Consider the following 17,875-nt stretch of genomic DNA (forward strand, 5'->3'; position numbering starts at 1 on the left):
CGACTACGGCCATCCTCGTCGTCGGCGGTCCTCAGGCTGTGACTGGACGCCTGCCAGCCTGATGCTCATCAAACTCTCACCCACACAGCAAGGATATGCCTCTGAGAAACCGCAGACTATTGAGGAAACCAACGCCGCGACCAAGAGAAACCACAAATCTCAACCAGACAACCCCCTCAGACCCTCCTGTCAACACCTGTACGAGTACTCGTACCTACCTCCATCGAGGCACACCCGCCGTGATGTTTTGGACGCAGGTGGTCTTGCAGTAGACAGACACCTCGCTTGTCACCGCAACTAGGGCGAGTCTAGAAGGGCGCTCTCTATCTTGTACTCGTACGGAGTCTTATTCCATGCCAGAAAGAGGTAAAGGAAGGCCACGGCGGCGACGAGCTCGCATGGAGTGTTCTACTTAACTCGTCAACGGCAGTCGACAACAAGCGAAAATGAGAATTGTCCGTTCCTGACTTGGGAACCCCTGTCGATGTGCTCTTGTTGATGTTCATGGCAGAATGCTCATCTCGGTCTCGCTCCCACCTGATCGTCCCTGGATGTACCGTGTACCTGGGTGACGTGCGCTTATTGCTTCTCCTTTCAGCTCTTCGATGACAGCATTTTCGCTTATGGATGACGATCTAGCCGGCGTCGGCGGCCGCACCCTTGTCGTGCTGAGGCCTGCAGATTCCAAAGCGGAATGGTCCGGCAGAAAAGCAAAGTCCAGCCGCCTAAGGTGGCACGTTCCACCTGAAACCGTTATCCCTCTTCGTCTTCGCCTGCCCGTCATTTTTTCAGCTCGAGGCTCGAAGTCTCGCCAAAGGGTGGGTGGGTGGGTGGTCTTACTTTTCCACATGCAGTACAGACACTTTGACGATCAGAACAAATCCGAATATGCCGGTCGACGGTCGCTTCAATCCTTGCATTGGTCTGCTTGTCAAAACAAAATGGCATTTCCCCTTTGGTGCGTGTCTCTGCATGTGTCTTCCTCTCTAGGAAACAACCCCGGCTCCCCTCCTTGCAGCAGCTTTCGGCGTGTCCGACCATGCACCCTTCTGGACCTTTTCGAACCACGCCATCCTCTCTGAACGGCATAGCCTTCGCTTCAAACATGCCCTTCGCCTCGATCAGCTCGTGGCCCTTTCCCACGTGGCACTTAGTCTCGTATTCGCCAGCATATGCAAGTCATGTGGCTGAAACTATCGAGCCCGAGGGTTTTTAGTTGACGGGAAATTTCGACACCGTTTACCCGGGGAAGGGCATTGGCGCATGCTCCCACGAGCACTCTTCAGCTGAAGGAGGACTCCGATGCTCTAGCCTTGACTGTACAAGTCTGCCGCACCACTCGCTTGTGCAGCTGCTTGTTTTGTTCAGAATTCGGTTGTGTGATGCGCCGCAGAATGTTAGCCAAAGTCAAAATCCCTCCCTATCGTCGCTGTGCTCCTGCATCGAAACGAAGACTGGGATCGTCCAGGCGATCGGAAGTTTCTCCCACGGAGTAAGCAGCCTAGGACTATGTCACAACCTCGAGGCGAGTTACGTCCGAGATTTATCCTGAAGGTCTATCTACGTGCGAGGAATTTCTTGAGAGACAGACACACACACGCACGCACGCACGCACGCACAAACAAGTCTGCTGCTCTTGAAAGACCGCAACGCTCTTTTGAGTGCAGGAGGACTCCGAAAATTCTGAAGACCGTTCTGAGCCCATCGCAGGCATAGTTGACGGGCTTTAGCTTCCGGCCCCGCACAACGGTTTTTCAAATCAAGGCCACCGAAAACATTAATAATTGCGAACTGGTTTTCGGTAGGGCTATAACTAGTGAGGGAAAAATGTGGCCATCGTTTTTTTAGTCAAATTGGGGGACGGAAGCTCCCTTGGCCACGAGGCGTGTGGGCGTAGACTCGTCTAGTCTCTCAACCAATTTACGATATCTCAGCCATGGGTGATGGGTAACCACCATTTGCTGACCACGGTTTGGTACAGAACACCGACATGATCCGGTCCGACGGAGTTGAACATGTGCCTACGGAGCAGTCGATATTCTCGCTTCGAGTCAGCTACAGACAATACCTTCCCTAGGCAACCGACCCCCTTTTAGCGATTGTAATCGCTTCACTGTAAGTAGTTTGTAGTCTGGCCTGATACTAGATCGGGTCGCTATCAAAAGGAGTACCGGGAGCAGGCTTGAGTGGGTGCGGTGTGATCGAGGGAGAACCACATGGTAAGTGACGATTGAGGATGGACTACCCACTGAGATACGGACAACATCTGTCTCACCACTCGACGACCTCTTCACAAGCGGCTCCAAAATTCTAGTCTATACTGCTCTTGGCCAGAGAGCCAGGTCAAACCATAGGGGATGCAGTGGTGCACCTGCGAGTGCTACTAGTTATTAGCGAGGTTGTTGAGTGGTGGAACATATGTAGTACTCCCTAATCGCAGCGACGTCCTTACCGTGCACACCGGGATACGCAGCCTCAAAGTTGCTTCCCAGGCTGTCAAGTCAGTGTTGTACGCCGTATGGAGTAGATCATTCTGTAACTTGAAAGACACCCGTCGTTCTCCAGCAGCGTCGTCTTTCATCTCCACAACCCGCAATCCTCGGGTCGCTCTGAAGGTTGGCGATCACCCGACGGAGGTGGTGGCGACGACGACGACGACAAGAAAGACACTCCCGGGAGGGTGCCCACGGGCCCCGGCGAGGCTATCTCGGTGGATGTCTTAAGTTGTGATGCCTGGAGGCCAATCTTCTGGAGAATGCGATTCGAAAGGCCCACTTTGCTATTGACAAACCTTGCGGCTAGAATCATTTGACCTTGACAATAACCTACTCGTAACAGAACTTAGAGCAATAATGCGAATTGACAATAGGATAAAGGCGTTTGACAGTGTGTAGAGAACCACTACGTCGACGGGTACGCCCAGGGGAAGATTGGATGATTGGTGGTGGGGAAACAGAAGAGTTCGCGAGAGTCAGATCGCCCAAGCTTGGCTTTTTATCTCTAGTTAATTATTAAAGTGGGCAATTATAGAGCGTAAATTTTGTCACAAAGTTGATGCCGGCTTGGCCCAGGGGTAAGGCGTGTCACTCGTATGAAAACCCACAAGACGAAAAAATGACAAGATCATCGGTTCGAATCCGATAGTTGGCAATTTATTTTTGACACTCTCTGGCTTTCTGGGTTGTCTTTTTTGCATGTTGAAAGAAGTCCTTCACAACAGAGAGGTTCATGCCGTAGAAATTCGTGTGTCAATCAACCAAAGACCAAAAAAGCTGCCTGTTTTATATGACACCGGAAAAGAACGAGCAGTCATTTGAACTTGTTCCTCATTTCCAAAAACCCCAGGTGTCTTGCCGGGGGTCTATGATTGAATGGAAATTTGATACCAAATCCATCCGGATATGGGTATGCGAAACAGCTAACAGCTTTTTTTGCTACCTCATCAGTTGTCACGGTCAGCGTCAACAATGTGCAGCGGCTACTATGTATGTTAATTGATGGCCTGTGAATCAAGAGAGATGAAGACATAGGCAAACCTTCCTAGTCGCACCTTCATCCCCTATACAGGGGTTCATGGCATTTCATAAACCATGGACCGACCAGCAGTTCCTACTTATGTCCTTCGTGGCCATGATGCGCCTATCCATGCCCTTCACTTCTATTGCCGAAACACGTACGTCGCATCTGGCGACGGTGAAGGCTGGCTGATCATCTGGAGTCTGGCAACGAAGCGACCTGTTGCTGTCTGGAAAGGCCACGAAGGTGCCATTATGTCGATAAAACAGTGGACGGGCAAGAGACTTGTTAGGTGAGTCCGCAGTCGACCAATGCTCAAGTCTTGTCTCAATATATAACCTGACAGCCGATAGTCATGGAAGAGATCACAAACTACGGGTGTGGCAGGTCCAAGACGAAGACCTTGCCGGTCTGAGTACGAATCTCCCTGGTGACAAAACGACTGTTGCTCGACGTGAGCCATGGCTTCTGCACTCAATGTCAGTCAATGCTCTGAATTTCTGCGCCTTTTCCATGTGTAATGAGTCGCCTGGGCGCAACTCGGATACGGCGGCCCTGCCACAATTGATAGCCTCTCCCAACGGTCTCGATTCCGGAGGTATAGACATCTTCCAGCTCCCATCCGAGCGACGAATATCGCAGATTGCATCTATTCAGGGCTCCCCGACGGGCATGGTAATGGCCGTCTCCATTTTCCACGATGCAAGCTCCAGACTTGTCGTGGTGTCCGGATACGAAGACGGAAGAGTCATGGTTCACGCTCGTAGCGGAAGTTTCGCCGACGAGGGGGGTTGGCAACGGATCATGTTAACCAAGGCGCATCCTAGTTCACAGCCGGTATTGTCGCTCGACGTTTCGCCTTCAAATGACTATTTCATAACTTCCGGCGTCGACTCGTGGATCGCTAGATATTCACTTAACATCCCACACACACCATCCGAGACACTCTTGGAGACCCAAGCCGAGAAATCTGTGAAGACGAAGCATGCCGGTCAGCAAGGCCTCAGCATTCGCTCGGACGGCAAGATATTCGCGACCGCAGGGTGGGACGCGCGAATTCGAGTTTACTCGACACGGACAATCAAAGAACTGGCTGTCCTGCAATGGCATCAACAAGGCTGCTACGCTACGTGCTTCGCAGACGTTGATCTCGATCTCGATGATACGACTACTCCTACTGAACACTCGGACTCAGACCCAAGTATTCAGTCCAAAGAGATCCTCGCACCGCCTACAGCCCTTGAGATTATCAAACGCAAACGAGAAGAAAAAGCACGCAAGGTACATTGGATTGCCGCTGGTGGTAAAGACGGTAAAATATCTCTCTGGGACATTTACTGAACATTTGTTCGTAGACATCTTTCGACGTCCTGTCTGCATTGGAAGTTTACTCCAGCCACACAACCACACAACCTTGAGCAAATGGCTGGATATGCCACTCATGGTTGATGACCCATAGGTACAGGCAGGGGTTGTTGGTTGACATGATTACACATTCAATCTGGGTCAGATGTTGTCTGTTTCAGCAGGCTGGATGTATCTCGTTGTGCTCAGACCGAAACGGTTGAATCGTACAGGTAGCGAAGGCACTTTGCTTGCACGAGGTGATGTGTCGATTTCAACCTGTCCACCGTGGTTGGGACTTCCTCCAAAGGAACCACCAACGGGTTCACCGCAGTCCACCAACAGGACACCAAGCAACCTCACGGTTCATGGTATCGGTCAATCATGAACCGAAAGGCTTGTTAATTTGCGAGAGTGGCTTCGACGGGGATCGCGCGCCTGGACGTCCATTCCATGGAGCTGATTTGGTAAACCGAATCAAGAACTACATTCTGAGGTGTCAATTAAGCAGCCTCAGTCCTTCCTGGCAAATTTTTCTCGTATGCCCGGCACTTGAACCGCCGTTGAAGGGGTCTATCGAAGAGGTGATACGCAATTCGAGACCGGTAGCATTCGAGTTTGAGCTGTGGTGGGTCGGTGTGGATTGCGCAGAAGAGACCGGAAGGGGAGCAGGGAAGGGGAGCAGGGAAGGGAGGAAGAGAGAAGAGGGCAAGAGGAAAATAAACACCCATCGTATGAGCTCTGGAGTCTCCAAGACTCAGTGCAAAGTTGAAATTGAACGGTGAACTGAACCCATGACCCGTATATAATTTTATGAGGCCTTCTCTCGTGGCTCCAAGATGACATTATCGATCAACCTCACTACCCTCTGCCCGACTTCCTTCTCAGTCCTGGGCTCGTCGACTGGCTGTACATATACTGCAGCACTGAGAATAGCCCCTTGGCTGGGATCAACTTTGGCAAAGTCTGGGATCATAGCCATATTCTGCGGTTCGCTCAATGCGATATAGTCGATCTCAATCTGACAACTTCCTCCTAACTTGCCATCTTTCCTTCTCAGCATCGACTCCTGGGCGAAGACCTCGTACGCAGCATCTCTGATTTTCTTGCCGCTGAGTTCACCAGAGTTATATAAATCTCTTGCGGCGAAGAGTGCCTTGGAAAGCACGACGGCATCTTCTCTCCTTCGCTCTCCGAGATAAACATTCCGGCTGCTCATTGCCAGACCGTCTGCCTCCCGGCTGGTCGGTATGACACGCACTTCTGTGGGAATATGAAAGTCTTTTACCATGCGTTTGATCACAACCGATTGCTGAATATCTTTTTGACCAAAATACACACGATCGGCTTGGATGATATTGAACAGCTTCGTGCACACGGTCGCCACGCCGCGAAAGAAGATGGGGCGGGAACTGCCTTCCAGTTGATTGCCCAATGGTGTGATGGTCACGAAAGATCCATGACCTGCGATATCTGACGATGGTGGGAGAGTTGGGTACATGACCTTTACAGTAGGGGCAAAGATGCCTCTGATTTTAGATCCTGAATTTGGCCCTGCCGAAGCTGCATGCTCATCCTGTATTTGTTTGAGTTTCTGCAGATCGTCCTCCCATGTCTTCGGATACGAGTCCAGGTCTTCATGCGCCGCGAATTGGGTGGGATTGACAAAGATGGACACAAATACATCCGTGTTTTCTTGTAGAGCATGCTTCACCAGGGAGAGGTGGCCCTCATGCAGTGCCCCCATCGTAGCGACGAAGCCCACCTCTTTGCCTTCTCGAAACATTTTCTTGCGTACTTGTCGAAGGGGCGGTACATCTCGAAAGACCGGAAAAGGTGTTGAGACATCAGCCTTTGTGGAGTTCCATCGCGTTATAGGTGCGTGTAGGCGAAGACATGGCTGTCTGCTATAGAGTAGAACTCGGCTCACAGCTGGTCTAGCTAGGAGAGCTCGCTTCGAGGCTTGCAGCACAGGTGGCAGTTCCATGGCCCTAGATCCTCGATGGACGTGTCGGTAAGCAGAGAGAAGAAGAGTTGGACGGAGGCAGCTGCCTCATCTTCAACGCTATTGACTCATTGCATGCTGAGTGTTCATGATGAGAAGTGCAGGCGTGGTATGCAGAAGGCTGGAGTTGAAGTGCAGCGGACGCTGAAAATCGGGGCTGAAAATCTCCCCGCATCATCTTAAAAAAAGTTCCAGATTCTGCCATCGCGCATTTCTGTTCCAACTGTATTCTAGGCCACCGGGTACCGGGTCCAGCTTTTGACCATGGCAGACGATGGCATGTTCCTCAACTTCACCGTTGGGGAGCCCGTCAGTGCACAGGCCCAGAAGTTCACTGGGGGTTCATGGCGACACCGTTTAAAAGTGAAAAGATGGGCTCAACGAGGAGGCGGGCCTCGAGACTCGAACGATCCGAACAAAGTACCGTTACATCCTCGACGACAGACGAAGGAGCAGGCCGAAGACTTTGGGGACTCAAGACCTACAAAGAGAAGGCGTGACAATGACTATACTCCTGGCGCAGCCCAGGGTGTGGGCAACGTCCAGAAATCTTACGACCCGAGACATTCGAAAGGTCCGCGCGAGGTTATCTCGTCCCTGTTCAGCTACAACCCGAAGTCGGTCTCAGCCACAGGAAAGGAGCAAGAAAAAGTCACCGAGGAGGAACCTACGGTGCCGTCCAACGCGCCCCTCGTCGATGGCATAGACACTTTTACCTCACTCGGCCTGTCTCCCACAGTGGCTGCGCACCTCTTGACCAAGATGAACCTCAAAAACCCAACTGCCATTCAGAAGGCAGCAATTTCACAGATGGTAAAAGAAGACAGCGATGCATTTATACAATCAGAGACTGGTTCTGGAAAGACCCTCGCATATCTTTTGCCAATTGTCCAACGGATCATTACTATGGCTGAATCGCAAAAGGGAGCCGGCCATGCTTCCCAGGACCCGTCGGTGCACCGAGACTCAGGCCTCTTTGCCATCATCCTCGCACCGACGCGAGAGTTGTGCAAGCAGATCTCGGTCGTTCTCGAACGTCTACTCGGCTGTGCTCACTACATTGTGGCCGGCACAGTAATAGGCGGTGAGAAGAAGAAGTCCGAGAAGGCAAGATTGCGCAAAGGCTTGAACATTTTGGTCGCCACTCCCGGCCGACTGGTTGATCATCTTGACAATACCAAGGTTCTTGATGTCAGCACGGTCCGCTGGCTTGTTCTTGACGAGGGTGATCGGCTTATGGATCTTGGTTTTGAGGAAGACATCACCAAGATCGTCAAGACGCTCGACGAGAGGAAGCGCACTTCAAGCAGACTCGGCTTGCCATCTCAGCGCACCACGGTTCTCTGTTCTGCGACTCTGAAAATGAACGTCCAAAAGCTTGGCGAGATAAGTCTGAAAGACGCCGTGTTGATAAAGGGCGAGTCAACTGACGACGACCCTGACCGTGAAGATGAGGGTACCGGGTCAGCTTTCCTGGCCCCAGCACAGCTTAAACAGTCTTATCTTGTCACAGCTGCAAAGTTACGACTCGTCACGCTGACAGCTCTGCTCAAACGGACTTTTGCACGCAAAGGCTCGGTCATGAAAGCCATTATCTTTGTCTCTTGTGCCGACTCGGTCGAGTTTCATTACAAGGTCTTAACACGTTCCTCGAGTGAGAACTCGTCAACGACGGACAACGCTACTTCCACGACCACATCAAAACCACCGACTCCTCCAGCTTCAACCTCCTCTGACTCCGACTCGGACGGCGACTCCGATACCGAGACGAAACCCAAGAAGAACAAAACTCGTTCCACGAAGCAAACCCCCAAACTTCCCACAATCGACCCAAGTGCAGATGCAATCTCTCCTTCACCCATTCTTTCCACCCCAGCCAATCCAATAACCGTCTACAAACTCCACGGCTCCCTGCCGCAGGCCACCCGGACAGCCATCGTCCGGCACTTCGGCTCCACCACTGCTCCGTCTCTGCTCATCGCTACGGACGTTGCATCTCGTGGTCTTGATTTGCCCAACCTTGACCTGGTGATCGAGTATGATCCGGCGTTCAGTTCGGACGATCACTTGCACCGCATAGGACGAACGGCACGTCTCGGTCGAGATGGCCGTGCTGTCGTGTTCCTTCTCCCGGGAAAGGAGGAAGGATACGTCGACATTCTGCACAAGTCGTACAAGCCTTCGTCCGATGCCGACACGAGCCGAAACGTCACGCACCAAGCAGCGGAGGATGTGTTGAAGAAGGGTTTCAGCCCTTTATCGGGGATCCTGCCGACGAAGAAAGCCAGCCAGACTTCCTCTTCCTCAACAGGTAAAGACGCACAGAGCACGGCGGCAGCAGGGAACTGGGACACCATCGCCACAAATTTCCAACTCGAAGTGGAGCGCTGGATACTCTCGGCCCAACATAACAAGGATCTCGCGAAACGAGCGTTTCAATCACACATTCGCGCCTATGCGACCCACGTCGCGGCAGAGAGGAAGTACTTTGACATTAAAGAGTTGCACCTGGGTCACCTAGCGAAGGCGTTTGGGCTGCGCGATCCGCCTGGACGAGTCAACGTCGTGGGTCAGCGTGGTGGTGCGCAGTCGAAGAAACGAGGACGGCCCTCGGAGACCGGTGGACCCTCAAGCGGTGACGGGGATAACGATGGAAGGAGGAAGCAGAAGGCAGCCGACATCGACGAGGTGGACGATACTGACGATGCGGCAAGAAAGATGCGTGAGAAGATCCGGAAGAACAGGGCGCTCATGATGGGCAAGGGTGCCGACGAGTTCAATATTGCCTAATAGGACAGTCGAGATGTGACGGCGTCAGATCAAGAATCTGTGCTGTGCGGTGCTGTATGCGCCCATGTCTTTCAAGTAAGATACTACCTATGTAGCTAGTACCGAGTACCGGTCAGCTCATGAGCGTTCGAGTTATTATTACTTGCGTTGTAATGTAATGTACGTTCCTTGCATTCCTCATTCGTCAATCCTTCATCAGGCTGGGTCGTTGGTCGTTGGGTCATTCCTAGTCTACACATTTCAAAAAATAGCGCGCGAGACGTAGAGATGGTTCAAAGATAATCCGTCACCTTCCACTTGAATTTCCTGCTCGCTCTGTCGGCCGGTCTGAACTCGAACTGGTTTCCGTGCACCTCGAAGGTCACACTCCTCCCAGTCCCGGCTCTGGCGCCGGACGCTTCGGCTTGCGCTTTACTCTTTGCGTCCCCTCGGGCCGATTGCGCCCCTTCTTTGCCGTCCTCATCTTTCTCAGGTCCGTCTTCATTTTCTTTCGCGCCCGTGTCTTCCCCCCCCGGCAGCCGCGGTAGGTCGACTCGATACCGAAAGACGCAATCCCGCTTCGGGACCGTCTTGACCTTGTTCCGCTCCGTCACCAGGACAAAGGTGTACTTGGTGTCCCGGACGACGATGCCCCTGAGTCCGACTTTACCGACGTCGGTGGCGCTGACGACCTCGAGCATCGCGCCGTGGAAGTCCGCGCTGGCCAAGAGTCCACCCGCGCCGCCCTGCGCCGTGAGTGTCTTGCCGAGCCTGCCTTCTACCGCCTCGCCGTCCTTGGTGTACCCGAGGACCTCCAGCATGTACGCGTTCCACAGCTCGTGCAGCTTCACGTACACGTCGTACTTGATCTCGTCCTTGTGCAGTTTGAAGACGCCCGTGTCGCGCTTCTCCTTTGCGCTGAGGGGCCGGGGCTTGCGTTTGCGCAGGTGGTATTCCTTCTTGCGGAGCCGGATGTGCCGCCGGAGAGCGCGTTTGTCCCTGTCGGACGACGACGTGGGCTGCAGGAGAAGCGGTTTGTTGCGGACCTTGTCGGTGAAGATGCGCGACGCTGTGTCTGGAGAGTGGGCGCGAGAGAGCAGTGCGTGAGCGGGGTGTGAGACGGCGCCGGTCGCCGGGGTGGTCGTTTTCGGCGACGATGTCATGGTTGTAGTGAGATGCGAGGGCGCAGTAAGGTTGCGATGCTCATACAGAACGGACAGGTAGGTAGGCAGGTCTTTTTTTCAGAGGTGATACACAACTCACAGGGGTAAGAAGAGTGGTGGACAAACTATGTACCTGGATTTAGGTACGTACCCTCTCGGACGTGGTGGATGAGGGTAGACCTGCTCGCATGATGGATAATTGTGTGGATAAGGTCTCGTTTCTCGGAGACACTAGAGCCAACCAACTTCGGTCTCGCACGTAGTCAGACCTGCGATACTGGTCGTCGCACACAATGGGCATTTGATGAGGAGTTGGCGAAAATGAAAGTAATGATTCAAAACAGAGGCGATCAAAATGTCACCGAAGTATCCAGACTTGGCGTTACACGTGACGAGGCTGACTACCTGTACCTGCACTCCTCAATCGCCTTTCGCGTTGACCACGGCGCGTAGTGGGTTAGTAGTAGTATTGATGGCCCCATCGAGCTCAGAGTTGATATATAGACGATGAGTCTCCTTCTGCTAGAGCTATATGCCGTCGTCCCAGGTAGCCTGACGACGTCGAAGCTCGTGACAGCTTGCCTCCAGGAAAATGGACAGAAGTTTGTGAAACCAAATGCGTCTAGTCTAACCTTCATGGCATTGAGAATGCTTTTCATAGCAAGTCTATCTGGACATGAATATGCAAGAGTTGGGAGTCGAAAGATTTTTGAGTCCTCTGAGGGTTAAAGAAAACCGCATCATCCCATAGCGGGCACGGCCTCGGCACCAGGGCGTTTCTCCTTCTTCACACTCTTCCACTCTAAGAAACACGCTGCAATGAATGACACGCCCGACACGGCGATGGTCACGCGGTAACAATCTTTCAAAGCGTACACGTACGCTTCGATGGCCTGGCGGAGTTCATCCTCCATTCCCATCTGGGCCAGCACACTCCGGATCGCCGTAGCTCCGGTGTTGATAAGCAGCTGCGGATCGAGGTCTGGAGCGTACTTCGCGACGCCTTCGACAAGACCGTTGGAGAAGACCGACTGGCCTACGGCGATAAAGAGAGCGCCACCGAGCGACTGACAGAACATGAGCAGCACGGTGCCCTGAGGGATATCCTCCATCGGCAGGGCGGTCTGCACGGCGACGAGAGGGAGATTGAAGCCAAATCCAGCACCGAGGCCAGCACAAATCTGGTACCCAAACCACTCGCGGAAAGGCGAGTCGATGGTGAAGGTGGAGATCAGACCGTATCCCACCGTCATGAGTGCGCTGGCGGCGATCAGGATTGGGGTGTAATAACCGAGAATCGTGACCATGATGCCGCCGAGGATCGAAGTGAGGACCGTCGACAGCATGAGGGGCAAGATTTGGATTCCAGACTTGGTGGGTGAAGACCCCTTGACACTCTGGAGGTAGAGAGGCAGGTAGTATATCAGGATAAAGATGCCGGCGCCGAAGAAGAACACAAACGCACATGCGGCCATCAAGGTACGCTGTTTCAATAGCCGGGGAGGGATAGTGCCCGCCTCGCCCAGATACCACTGCGAGACGGCAAACAAAATCAGCATGAGTCCGGCACCGACGAAAAGGCCGATGATGCGAGAGTTGCTCCATGCATAGGTCGAGCCACCCCATTGGACGGCCAATAGCAGACAGATGATGGCAGGGATGAGAATCGCAGCTCCGATCAGGTCTAACTCGAGAATCCGTTTCAGGATAGGCTTCTCAGAGAGCTTGGGATCCTGAGGAACATGGAGGACGAAAAGGACGACCGCGATGGAAACAGCACCAATCGGGAGACTATTTTCGATCTGTCAGTACTACGCGTACGAAGAGTAAGTGACGAGGAAGGGGCTTACTTGATGTAGAAGCACCATCTCCACGAAACCTTGTCAGTAAAGACGCCGCCCAACAACGGGCCGGCGACACTGGCGAGACCCCACATTGCGCCGAACATGCCAAATACCAAAGGTCTGCGTATCAGAGGGACTAGATAAAAAGGAGGCCTGTCAGCAATTGCGGTGCAGTGTTACCGGGCAACGACCGACCGGCATGGATCGACTTACCTGAGTGAGCGATAATGACCAAGGCCCCAGAAAAGATACCACCAACCCCAATGCCAGCGACGGCTCTCCCGACAATCAAAGCCGTACTTGAAGGGGCGACTGCACATATCAACGATCCCACCTCGAAAACGCCAATGGCCGAGAGGAAGACCCATTTGATTTGAAAGAACTTGTATATGCGACCGAAGCTGGGCTGCAGGGCGGTACTCGTCAGGAAGTAGGCACTGCCGTACCAGCCAATGTCGTTGACACTGTTAAACCGATCCGTGATTTTGGGAATCGCCGTGGCAATGATCGTCTGGTCCAGAGCGACGAGGAAAACAGCCAAACACAAAGCGATGATGAGGGTGATGAGTTTGAATCCGCGCGGGTAATTTGTTGTGTCCTCGGCCCCAGAGTCCGGTTGGATTTCTACGTCCTTCTGGGAAGATTCAGTGGAGAGGTTCCCGTCCTTCTCTTGCGGCTGGGTCTGGCCAGACTTTTCGGTCAACGAAATAGAAGAGGCTGATGAGGAAACGGCTGGCGCTTTGGCATCGGGCAGGGTCTCGTCCTTGTGCGCGGCCGGGTTGTTCACTGGCTGCGTCGTCGTCGTGTCAGCCCCGACATGATTCTCGTGAGAGCCCATGTCGTTTTGTTCTACTTTTGTTTGTTGCTGCAGTATGGAGCAACAAATCACACGGCGGCAGGGTGGCAAGTGCACACAGATGCTGCGCACAGTTGAGTTGCAGATTGCGGAGCCTCTTGTTCCAGCTCCCTTATATACCTAACATGTTGATGTCATGAAGGTTGACAATGGGATCCTTTGTCGTGTTCGGATTGAGAGTTTCAGCTTCAGCAATACGAGAACGGGCTAGTAGGCTAGGCAGCGAGGACGAAAGTTGCGCCGACTCTGCCTCTGACTGGCCAGATCAAGAGAGAATCTCGTGAAAAAGGGACATCGACAGGGGTGTCAACATGTGGTGGCTGCTATACTGACCAGCCAACCAATGGACCTGGGGTGGTTGTGAATGCCCCGGGCACTCGGAGTTGGGAATCAAATGGCACCGAGTGTGGGGAGGCTGCTTAGGAAGCAACAATTTCTCCGTGCAAAGTCGGCGTGGATACTTCCGGGCGAGGTGCTCACTGAGTCACAGGTAATAAGCTAACTATAACTCGCAGGTACAGGTACCTATAAATGCCTAGATATTCCCGTGAAGATCACGTTGGTGACGCCCAAGAGCACCGGATTTTTAAGCAGCACTCATTCCCTGGCTAAATAGTGAGGCTCATGTTCCACCATACAGAACAACAGCCCTGGTTTGCAAACATCGATTCTCCACCGGCCACCGTCGTATTCGGATTGTCGATGGGTCAGCCTCACATACCAGTTTCCTCATCATTACCGTGGCATCGCCGGGATACTTGTGTAACTGCTCCTGCGCTGTGGAATGCGGCTCGCCCTCCCTTGGTGACCTCTAGGGTCGTGCATGTGCTATGACAGGATTTCGTTGCCTAAAAATCTTACGGGGAGCTTCTCTACATCCTGAAACTATCCTCCTTCGTAAAAGGCTGCCATTGCAAGGCTCTGCTCTGTGTCTTCTGTCCCACGCATAATACCATTGAGGGATTGCTCTCCAGCTTTCTGACTCGGCCGTTCCACTCATCCAGAAAGTCGGCATCCTCTTTTCTTTCCTGCCATCCAGTCACCCGTGTACTTAACCAGGTTCGGCATGAACTTAGACCCATGCCCTGTTCTTCCCTGTTGCGACCGTCGCGCCATCCATCCTTGGCACAAAGTCGATACCGAAATGATTGTTGGATGAGTAGGTGTAACTGCACGGTCGTGCCATTACTGGATATGACAAGAGCTCAGGTAGGTGCTGGTGTAGACATCCCCTGATCACGTTAGCGGCTGGCCTGGGAAGTCGCCGAGTCGTCGTATGACATCCTTCGAGTGGTACGAAACATTTTCCTCCGATTCTGATCGCCATGGCAATTTTCATCGTATACATCTCGAATTGTAGAACTAATTCGAGGGAATCTGGCCTGTACTGCCGCCTTGAATTTCTGTGCTCATTGCTTGCGCAAGAGACTATAGTGAAATGGTGTGACATCATTGTGCATGCCCGTATCACTAATGTCCGGCAGTATCAACATCTTGTGTACCTCCTCAACCAAGTCAACCACGATTAAAGTTATTCTCTGTGGGTGGAAATTGCGGCATTGGGGGATTATCAGGGAGCGTAGCGAACGCCTTCCAAGTAGTGAATGAGGGCAGTGAGCAGCTTGGACCACCATGGGCAACACGTCGTCCAAGCCGAAGCTTCCAAAACAGAAGATATCCGAAGGCAAGCAAATCGCCTGTGACCGAATCATTCAGGCAGAGTCTGACAATCTCCGGCATAGCAATCGAATCGCTCAAGCGCCAAATCGAGTACCGTCCATCAGAAGAAGAGGCTTTGACGCGGGAGCTGAACTGTCTCCGGCAGGCAAAAAGCAGTGGAGTCAAAACCGTGGCGGTTGACAAGTCCAAGTCCTGCACGCAGAGCTCCGAATGTCCAAAGCATGTCTTTAGGAAGTGATAAGGTGCACAACTTCATCCTGTTTACTGCGTGCAAACTTCGGGCACTCGTAGCGGTTGCTTCGAAGGACGACCCGTGATCACAGGAGAGCCGAGTGTCACGTGAAGCTCGGCTCCAAGCGTCACGTAAAAGCCCAGGAATTTGGGTCCTGTGCGACTCCACATCCGGATAGCTCGTTCCAGAAGATGAGCGAGGGTTCTACATCACTACTCCCATCCGCTTCTCGAGGCCAACTGAGGACGGCTTCACGTCAATACTTCACCAGAGGATAACTATAACTTCTCGTGGCTACGTCGTTCTACTCCTCATTGCCCTCCGGACACTCCAAACGGCCTAATAAAACAATAACAGGTCGCTTCCACGCAAGGCCTGGCCTGTCCTAATACATGCACGCCGGCACACTACCTAACAAAGACATCTTGGTGTAACAACCAGGCTTCAGCTATGTTTGGCGTATTCATCCCAGCTCGACCGGTGGTTGGAGAGATGAGCACAATCTCTCCAACGCAGTTCGCCATTTCCTTTCCAGCCTCACCACCGTTCCACAATGTCGGCGTCTTCATGCACCCGAATCAAGTGCTGCCGCCGGGTTCGGCAGCCGGAGTCTACATGCAACTGCCCGGCGAGCAAGGCTTCAAGTTCCTCGGCGCCATCGCCAACGAGAAACCATCCGCATTGTTCAAGGTGACTATTCCGGACTCTCTTGCCGCCGGGGAGATCAATCTCGGCATCTCCGTCGAGCCCGTCCAGAACATTCAAGCTCAAATGGCTCAGCTGCAAGAATCCTCTGGCTCCACGGCCCTCGCGAAGAGACCACCGGACACAAAGGTGCTGGCCCAGCGGATCATCAAGAACGCATTTAATTTTCTGGCCAGCTTTGCTGGAAACACGGCCAACGGCATCGAAGTTGTCCCACTGAAGAGTTTCCAGGACTGGTGGGCCAAGTTCGAGAGAAAGATACAAAACGACCCTGGGTTCCTAGAACGAGACGAGGTTTAACAAGAATCCAAAACAGAGAGGCCGATTCCCGAGATCGAAATCCCAAAATCGAGGCTGCGCTTTTGGTCTGATGGGTGATGGACGTCCTTCTTCTACTATCCATACTGTTCTTCTCGTTACTCTGAAGAGATGTTTTTCTTAAAATAAAGCCTGCCAACTCTCCATTCCGCACGATTTGGTAACGCAACAGCAAATACGCACCCAGATCATCGGCTACCAATCCATGGACAAGACCTCCTCTTTGGTCCAGAACTTTCTCATATTCTCCGCGCCCAACTGATCAACCTCATCGTCAAGGTGCTTCCACAACACTTCGCCGAAACTATCCATGATCTCCTTCACTTCGGGCCATCTCAACTCGCGCTCCCCGCCCAGACAAGTGTCGAGGTATTCTTCCATTTTGACCAGACCCACGTGTATCATTTCATGCTGCGAAATCAAATGGTCGTTTTCGCGGAATTGTGGCATCCGCTCCGCGAGGACGGGGAACACGTACCTTTCCTCCATCGTATGGTGCATTGTCAAAGACTGGCAGAGCTGCAACCCCTGAGTTATGCACGCCCGGATCGAGACGCCCGCGGGGCGAGAGCCAGATGTACAGATTTGGTACAGCATGTTCCAAGTACGTCTGAAGTGGTTATGCTAGAGGGCGCGAGAGTGCTGTCAGTTTTGTTGGTGCGACGCCGACGGTGGAGTCTAGGGAAATAGAAAGAGGTTGACACTGACATATAGGTTCATCAACTCAGCCAACCGATTATATGCTTGAAAATCGTCGCTCGATAGTTCCGCTAACTGTGGTACTGTGCTGCTGCTGCCGCAGCTGCAGCTCCTGCGGTCGCCGTCGAGTTGCTGCTGCTCTGGCTCAACCTCCATCTTCGTGCCATCAGACTTGCGCTTGTCCATGGATGGAGATGGAGATACTGGTGACACGGAGATTGTACCGCGAGTTTTCAATCAACGGTGGCTCCGGTCACGGCTTTGGGCTGTGTTTGTTTTCTTCGTCAAGGTTTCCTTTTCCGCCACGATGGCTCGTGTACCTACCAACAACTGCTGCTGCTGTTGCTGCTCTTTGCTGCCGTTGTCGTTTACGGACGATTGAAATCTCGGAGCCCAGAGCAATCTTGCAGCCAGCCGCATGAAACGCTCAGAGTCGACGAGGATGATCCAACCAAAGAAGACACGGCTGCTTCCACCCCGCCCCGTACGAAGAGAAAATCGAGGAAGTGCGTATCAAGGCGGTCGGTTGAGGTTCAGCCAGAGGAGAAGAGTGTATGTGGATAGTGGTGGGCGGTGGGCGGTTGAAGCTGGGTCCCAGTGAAGATGGCCCCAGTGCCTAGTGATGTGATGAATCCGATGATAGAACGATGATGGGACGACGAGCGAAAACCGTCGGTTCAAGGACACTGCGTTCTGGTCATGTCGGGTTTTCAAAGAAGGACACGGCTTTGACGAACTTGACGC

At 52.9% G+C, this 17,875-nt stretch overlaps 7 protein-coding genes and 1 non-coding gene across 8 annotated transcripts; 4 read left to right on the top strand and 4 right to left on the bottom strand.

Annotated features, from left to right (window-relative positions):
* The first annotated feature begins 3,056 nt into the window (after positions 1–3,056).
* Positions 3,057–3,150, top strand: PV08_09085. Its single transcript has one exon. It is a non-coding gene; the product is annotated as a tRNA-Thr (tRNA).
* A 440-nt stretch (positions 3,151–3,590) lies between these two features.
* Positions 3,591–4,857, top strand: PV08_09086 (uncharacterized protein; the record flags this gene model as incomplete). The annotated part of the gene is made up of 2 exons (XM_016383406.1): positions 3,591–3,808; positions 3,870–4,857. The coding sequence occupies 2 exons, from the start codon at positions 3,591–3,593 to the stop codon at positions 4,855–4,857; spliced, it is 1,206 nt and encodes a 401-aa protein (XP_016232029.1).
* Positions 4,858–5,671: 814 nt separating this feature from the next.
* On the bottom strand, positions 5,672–6,847 carry PV08_09087 (pantoate-beta-alanine ligase; the record flags this gene model as incomplete). Its single annotated transcript, XM_016383407.1, has 1 exon — positions 5,672–6,847. One exon carries the CDS (start codon positions 6,845–6,847, stop codon positions 5,672–5,674), a length of 1,176 nt encoding a protein of 391 aa, XP_016232030.1.
* A 282-nt stretch (positions 6,848–7,129) lies between these two features.
* PV08_09088 (uncharacterized protein) lies at positions 7,130–9,655 on the top strand (the record flags this gene model as incomplete). Its single annotated transcript, XM_016383408.1, has 1 exon — positions 7,130–9,655. One exon carries the CDS (start codon positions 7,130–7,132, stop codon positions 9,653–9,655), a length of 2,526 nt encoding a protein of 841 aa, XP_016232031.1.
* Positions 9,656–9,927: 272 nt separating this feature from the next.
* Positions 9,928–10,797, bottom strand: PV08_09089 (uncharacterized protein; the record flags this gene model as incomplete). The annotated part of the gene is made up of 1 exon (XM_016383409.1): positions 9,928–10,797. The coding sequence occupies one exon, from the start codon at positions 10,795–10,797 to the stop codon at positions 9,928–9,930; it is 870 nt and encodes a 289-aa protein (XP_016232032.1).
* A 740-nt stretch (positions 10,798–11,537) lies between these two features.
* On the bottom strand, positions 11,538–13,479 carry PV08_09090 (uncharacterized protein; the record flags this gene model as incomplete). Its single annotated transcript, XM_016383410.1, has 3 exons — positions 11,538–12,588; positions 12,648–12,777; positions 12,855–13,479. The coding sequence occupies 3 exons, from the start codon at positions 13,477–13,479 to the stop codon at positions 11,538–11,540; spliced, it is 1,806 nt and encodes a 601-aa protein (XP_016232033.1).
* A 2,380-nt stretch (positions 13,480–15,859) lies between these two features.
* Positions 15,860–16,414, top strand: PV08_09091 (uncharacterized protein; the record flags this gene model as incomplete). Its single annotated transcript, XM_016383411.1, has 1 exon — positions 15,860–16,414. One exon carries the CDS (start codon positions 15,860–15,862, stop codon positions 16,412–16,414), a length of 555 nt encoding a protein of 184 aa, XP_016232034.1.
* Positions 16,415–16,627: 213 nt separating this feature from the next.
* On the bottom strand, positions 16,628–17,317 carry PV08_09092 (uncharacterized protein; the record flags this gene model as incomplete). The annotated part of the gene is made up of 2 exons (XM_016383412.1): positions 16,628–17,056; positions 17,141–17,317. 2 exons carry the CDS (start codon positions 17,315–17,317, stop codon positions 16,628–16,630), a joined length of 606 nt encoding a protein of 201 aa, XP_016232035.1.
* Between the last annotated feature and the right edge of the window lie 558 nt (positions 17,318–17,875).

This window comes from Exophiala spinifera (genome assembly GCF_000836115.1).
Source record: "Exophiala spinifera strain CBS 89968 unplaced genomic scaffold supercont1.7, whole genome shotgun sequence".
Lineage (NCBI taxonomy): Eukaryota > Fungi > Ascomycota > Eurotiomycetes > Chaetothyriales > Herpotrichiellaceae > Exophiala > Exophiala spinifera.